The 6,856-nt window shown below is 42.4% G+C and overlaps 2 protein-coding genes and 1 non-coding gene across 3 annotated transcripts in view; 2 read left to right on the forward strand and 1 right to left on the reverse strand.

Annotated features, from left to right (window-relative positions):
• Positions 1 to 580: 580 nt before the first annotated feature.
• Positions 581 to 4,232, reverse strand: LOC106819447 (28S ribosomal protein S9, mitochondrial-like; the record flags this gene model as incomplete). Its single annotated transcript, XM_014824079.1, has 6 exons — positions 4,145 to 4,232; positions 3,579 to 3,680; positions 2,962 to 3,053; positions 1,749 to 1,828; positions 907 to 995; positions 581 to 656 (listed from the first exon to the last, which is right to left on the reverse strand). Coding segments are annotated over exons 2-6 (381 nt in total), but the record flags the coding sequence as incomplete, so codon positions are not given.
• A 1,473-nt stretch (positions 4,233 to 5,705) lies between these two features.
• Positions 5,706 to 6,856, forward strand: part of LOC106819448 (uncharacterized protein CXorf65-like) — a 4,511-nt gene continuing 3,360 nt past the window's right edge. The window contains exons 1-3 of the mRNA XM_014824080.1: positions 5,706 to 5,782; positions 6,063 to 6,104; positions 6,306 to 6,392. Coding sequence (XP_014679566.1) covers positions 6,080 to 6,104; positions 6,306 to 6,392 — 112 coding nt within the window. The 5' untranslated portion in view covers positions 5,706 to 5,782; positions 6,063 to 6,079. The remainder of the gene's footprint in view (positions 5,783 to 6,062; positions 6,105 to 6,305; positions 6,393 to 6,856) is intronic.
• Trnay-gua lies at positions 5,906 to 5,993 on the forward strand. The gene is given in 2 exon segments: positions 5,906 to 5,942; positions 5,958 to 5,993. It is a non-coding gene; the product is annotated as a tRNA-Tyr (tRNA).

Below are 6,856 nucleotides of genomic sequence, written 5' to 3' on the forward strand. Positions count from 1 at the left end.
ACTGCCATGGTTACTGTTGTCAGGGCTACGAATACTGTTGTCATGGTTACACCCACCATGTCAGGGCTACAGCTAGCACTGCCATGGTTACTGTTGTCAGGGCTACGAATACTGTTGTCATGGTTACACCCACCATGTCAGGGCTACAGCTAGCACTGCTACGGATACTGTTGTCATGGTTACACCCACCATGTTAGGGCTACAGCTAGCACTGCCATGGTTACTGTTGTCAGGGATGCGGTTACTGTTGTCATGGTTACACCCACCATGTCAGGGCTACTGTACAGCTAGCACTGCCATGGTTTACTGTCGTCAGGGACGCAGTTACTGTTGTCATGGTTACACCCACCATGTCAGGGCTACAGCTAGCACTGCCATGGTTACTGTTGTCAGGGATGCGGTTACTGTTGTCATGGTTACACCCACCATGTCAGGGCTACAGCCAGCACTGCCATGGTTACTGTTGTCAGGGCTACAGATACTGTTGTTATGGTTACACCCACCATGTCAGGGCTACAGCTAGTACTGCCATGGTTACTGTTGTCAGGGCTACGGATACTGTTGTCATGGTTACACCTACCATGTGTTCGTCCATCTTCTCGAGCACCAGGTCCTGAAGCTGCAGCTGACCTATCCACTGACTACCGGCCAGCATGCTGCGACGCGAGAAGAGCGAAAAAATATAAACAACATAAAGATAAACAATAATAATAACGAATATAAATAATTAATAAATAATAAATAACATTATATTTATAATTATTATTATTACAATGATAAATGATGTTATATTTATAATTATTCGTATTATACAATTATAAATAATTTTACCTATTAATTAATTAATTAATTAATTAATTAATTATCGTGTACACTAATGGTTGCTGCCCGCGAATCACTACGTACATGGCCTGGGTGGGGTCTGGGGCCAGTATTCCACGCCTTAGTTTCTCATCTTCATAGTTGGCTAGTGCCTCCATCCTCTGCTGAATGTCCTGTAATGAAGGAGGGGGGGAAGGTCATGCACATAAGATGATAGCAGAGAGGAGGGGGAAGAAAAGATGGGGGAAGATAGAGAAGGGGTGAGAGAGAGGGAGGGGAGAGAGATATAGATGAAGAGAGACTGAGACAGCGAGAGATAAAAAAAGAGAGCACGGGCAAGAGAGAGAGAGAGAGAGAGAGACACACACACACAGAGAGAAAGAGAGAGAGAGGGAGAGAGAGAGGAGGAGAGAGGGAGAGAGGAGAGAGGAGCGAGAAGAGAGAGAGAGAGAGAGGAGAGAGAAAGAGAGAGCAGAGAGAGAGAGAGAGAGAAGAGAGAGAAGAGAGAGAGAGAGAGAGAGAGAGAGAGAGAGAGAGAGAGAGAGAGAGAGAGCGAGAAGAGAGAGAAGAGATAAAGAAAGAGAGCAGCGGGCACAGAGAGAGAGAGACACACACACACAGAGAAAGGAGACAGAGAGAGAGAGAGAGAGAGAGAGATAGAGAGAGAGAGAGAGAAAGAGAGAGAGGGAGAGAGAGAGAGAGGGAGAGCGGGGAAGAGAGCGGTACAGTGTGCATGCGTGCATACAGCGTGTGAGTGCATGCGTATGCGTGTGTGCGTGCATGTATTCGTGTGCGTGCATGTGTGCGTGCGCCTGCATGAGAGTGTGTACATGTGCAAGCATGCGTGCCTCTGTGCACAAGTGGGTGTGCGTATGTGCGTGTGCATGCGTTAGAGGGAGGGAAGGTCCCCACACTAGCTCCCATACCTGCATTATGGAGTAGTAGTTTGGCAAGCCGCTGTAGAAGAGATGGTGAAATGGACGGCCATCCACTGCAAACTGTGCAGCTGCAACAAACAAACAAACATCAACAAACAGACGTCAACAAACAAACATCAACAAACAGATGTCAACAGACAAACAGACGTCAACAGACAAACATCAACAAACAGATGTCGACAAAGAAACATCAACAAACAAACATCAACAAACAGACATCAACAAAAAAACATCAACAAACAAACATCAGCAATAGACATCAGTGATTAAACTACGTAAAAAAAACTCCGCGGTTGTCAAGGGAAAACGGACGAACGATACTGTCAACAGAATTACAGCAAAACTTTGTTGTCACTTCACAAACAAAACTAGACAGAGTGCACTCACGGAGAGTGCATACCTCGCCAGCAACATACAGCCAATACGACTCACAAACACACGAATAACCCACGATATACCCCAGCGTACTATCGTAGCTCTGATAGAAGTGAAGAGATTGCTTAAATGCTTATTAGTATAACACATATTAGTAGTAGTTATAACATAATAGCATAGTAAAGTAACTATGAGTACTAAAGTAACACTATAGTAGAACATTATCTATATTATGACAACTGATACGACATACGACTCACGAACACACGAATACCCACGATATACGCCAGCGTAAATCCATGCTCCCATGCAGCGTAGCTCCCATGTAACATGTATGTGTACGAGCTGGCTCGCTGGCTCGCTGCCTCGACGCGCTAATATCGATCGCGCGAACACACTAACACACGAACACACTAACACAACAAACACACGAGACCTATCACATAACCTCCTCCAACTCCGTTGGGCCGGAGGAAACAACAAATATCAATACATATGCTACTTCCACAGTGCTACGCTAGCAAAATCCTCTCACCATTCTAATCCCACAATGCCATGCTAGGGAAACTTTTTTACCGTTCTAATCCCACAACACTATTCTAGCAGAACCCTCTCATGATTCGACCTCCACAATGCTATGTTAGGAAAACCCTCTCACCGTTCTCATCCCACAATGCTACTCTAGCAAAATCCTTTCGCTTTTCTATTCCCAAAACACTATGTTAGCAAAACCCTCCTACACATCTACCTCCACAATGCTACGCTAGCAAAACACCCTCTAAGCTTTCTTCTTTCGCGAAGCAGTGCCAGAGAAAAGCTCTCTCACCTTTCTGTTTGGGAAAGATCTCTTCGGGTGCTTCATCATCGGCCGCGCCGCTTCTCGAACAGTCCCGACGGGAACAGGTACCGGATGGCTTCCTGTAATAGGAAGTCAGCACTGTGGTGCCATCTACCGAGGCGCGAGAGCAACTATCGAATGTGCGGGGGTTGACGCTCGGAGAAAGAAGCGGTGACAGAGATGCGTCGAATCGAACAAAACATTTAACTCCTGCACCTAATAATAATATTTAATAAACAAAATAATGATGATAAATATAATACCAATAAACATAACCTCTTAAATAACCGCGTAAATTATGCACCCGCAGTTTAGATGCGATATGATATGACTACTAGGCACTTAAAAAAAAAAAAACCTAACCTACCCTAACCTAACCTAACCTAAACCTTAACCTAAACCCTAACCCTAACCCTAAAAAAAAAAAATTAAATTAAATTAAAGTGCCTAGTAGTCATATCATATCGATCTAACTGCCGTTGCGTAAATTATAGTCTTCAAATTCCGAACGACTGTGTCGAAGACGGAAAGAGAGAAGTTGAATAAATAATAAACATTAAATAATAAATAATGGTAACAATGAATAATAAGACCGGGAGACTTACGTCGACGTCCGCTGCGTCATTCCGTCCGCGTCGAGTCCCATCATGTCGCCAGATGGCGCTTACCGATCTCGAAATCCTCGACCTGCTCCTTCATGAACTGTTCTGTAACATAGCATGGCATCGACGCGAATTGAGACACGATATATATATATATATATAATTTATATAGAGCGAGCGAGCGCAAGAGAAAGAAGAGAGAGAGAGAGAAGAGAGAGAGATCTGGCAAAGAAAGAGGAGAGAAGAGGAGGAGAGAGAGAGAGGAGAGACGAGAGAAGAGATCTAGAGAAGAAAAAAGAACAGAGAGAGAGAGAGAGAGAGATAAGGAAGAAAAAAGAAAGAAAGAGGGGAGGAGACTAGAAAAAAAGAGAAAAGAGACAGAGAGAGATAGAGAAAGAGAGAGACACAGAGAAAGAGAGAGAAAGAAAGAGAAGAGAGAGAGAGAGAGAGAGAAGAGATACAGAGAGAGAGAGCGAGAGAGAGAGAGAGATACAGAGAGAGAGAGCGAGAGAAATAGATAGATAGATAAGAATATAGAATACTTAATTACACCTGCGAGGGATGCGTACCATGCTTGGTGGCTCGTTCCAAGTAGGCCTTCATTGCCTTGCTGATCCGCTGACCTTTTGCACCTCCGCGCTTGCTAGTGGATCGCCCTCTTGCTGGCAATGCACTCGATTCCTTGGAGGGCGTGACTCCGCCCGCTGCCACGCCAAAGCTCCTCGAGGGTGTCTGCGATGTGTAATAATGTCGGCTAGTAGGTGATGAGGTTGCCAGGCCATATACACTACGCAACTCAGCATTTGGCAGGTTTTGTTCATCATAAATTCTAAAACTTCTGTGGACACTGTCAGATGATACACATCGTCGTAATTACACGTTGAAAAAGTAGACCCTAATGTGTTAATCATGTTGTCGTGCACGTAATTAAAAGCCATAATAAGTGCATTGATTATGCAATGTTGATGAATGGCAGTGCTATCTAGAGTAACTGGCACCTTGTGTAGTTATAATAAGTACATAACCTTATAGCCAAATGCGTATTAGTTTGTCCAATATCACTGCTGGTTACATTACAAACAAGACTTGAAATCGGTTGTTGATAAGTGTCAACGTGTCATTTTCATCCAGAAGTCAAGCGATGACTTAAACATTTGTGCGGCCCGTATGTTTTGGACGCCAGATGAAATGGAGGTGTCAGCGGTGTAACCACGGTCACGGACTAAACATGGAAATGAAGTAAAACACACGTACTAATCACGGACGCACGTGGACAGCCCTGACTAAAAGTTCCGACCTTATAACGAGCGTCCATGTTTACGAAATCACTGATGATAGCATTGCGTATGGCCGAGCATGCGTGGGAAAATGTCCGGTGCACTAGAAATCTGTATCACACCTGCTTCGCTGGCAGCAGTTTGAAACTGTAAACAATTAACTGCTTTTTGGACTGCGGATTTCAATTAGGCATTTCTTAGTAACCAGCAGTGACATTGGACAAATTAATACGCGTTTGGATGTAAGGTTATGTATTTGTTAACTACACAAGTGCAGTTACTCTAGCATTCGTCACATTGCATAAGCAATAGGCATATTATGCCTTTAGTTTTAAGAGATGTAGTACTAGTAGTATGCTACATTTACTCGAGTACCGGTATTGTATACGTGTATACGTTTACCTGCCACTTCTTCTATAGAATCTAACATAATTTGTTTTGTGGCAGTGTATAGTAACTTAGCATTATATTAAACTATTATATAGTAATTAGTATTACTATTACGTATTAGCAAAATACACGTAATCTAAATCTTACTGAGACTTGCCGACCAGGCTGTGCGACGGATTGTCGTATTCTAACCTTAGCAATGGGGCTACCGTTTCTTGGAGCTAACTGCATGAGACTCAGTCTCAGATCAACAGTATGTTTAAAAACATCCATCCGCTACCACCTTAAACTTTAATACTATACTATACTTATTTGCACACAACTGCACCGACTTACGTACCAGATCTAAACATCTTGACGTTCTTTTGGCAAAGTCACGCCAAAGTATCAGGAATATACCAGGTCTCGCGTTCATGGGCGCTGCCATGTTGCTCTAATCTTATGTATAGTGCTGCCCTCTTCTTGGCATTATTCCGCAGGAACTGAAATGTTCTAAAATAGTTGCTTTTCAATCGTCGAAGAAAGGAATTCAGGCATAAAGTAAGTTTGTGAATATTATATGTACACTCATGTGGATTCAATATTGCATAATAATTGATATTTTTATTCAAAAACTTTTCAGTAATGTACTAGGGACCTGTAAAACTCAAATTGTTCGTGTAACCTTCGATAGCTCAGTTGGTAGAGCGGAGGACTGTAGTGGCACAATTCAGTAATCCTTAGGTCGCTGGTTCAAATCCGGCTCGAAGGAGATTTTTTGCATGTCGTTTATAAATTGTATGAGTTATATTTTAAAGTATGAAAACTTATATATTTTCAGAAAATATCCATCTCAACATGTTTATTTTCATACGTTATGGTGGTAAGTTCCATACTATACATGTCTTTGCTATAATATTGGGTTTCTGATACACTAAATCTGTAATCTGTTTATGAATTAATTATGTAAAATTTACTTAATAACGTCAACTTAAAAATTACAGTATATTTCATGTTATTAAGAAATGTAGTACTGACTTGCAGGACTAAAAATGTCAAAATATTGTCAATTTTTATATTACAGATGACCAGCAACTGGCTGTGAATCCTTGCTGTGCAGCTATTAATTTCCTAAACTATATAAAGAATCAAGTAGGGCTATGTTCAGCAGGTAAGAGACCAAAGACATTAATATTACACTTTTTTTTTAATGTGGTCACCGCGTATTCAGATGCAGGCAAAGTGTGCATGCATGAGTAGCAGCGCAGTTATATGCGTAGGCTATATATAATAAGGCTGAGAGGGTCTGACTCTATGTCCCCCAGGGTACTGCCGGAACGTACCCTGGGTACTATCTAATATGCCGGACCGTACCTCGCCTACTCCACTAACGAGTAGGGATCGAGTCGCCTACGCCTATACTCCCTAACCCTAACCCTAACCATATCAGATAGTTACCAGGGTACGTTCCGGCAGTACCCTGGGGGACATATAAACCCTATCATCAGCTATAATAAGAGATAGTTTTATATTAGTAATGAATTCTTGGTGGATTTGTTTGTTTGATGATATTGCTCGTTGTTTACAAGCATATGTTGGTTTGCAGACAGCATAGACCTCTGTGACGAGGCTGGC

This window comes from Priapulus caudatus, unplaced genomic scaffold (assembly GCF_000485595.1).
Source record: "Priapulus caudatus unplaced genomic scaffold, Priapulus_caudatus-5.0.1 Scaffold3460, whole genome shotgun sequence".
NCBI lineage: Eukaryota > Metazoa > Priapulida > Priapulimorpha > Priapulimorphida > Priapulidae > Priapulus > Priapulus caudatus.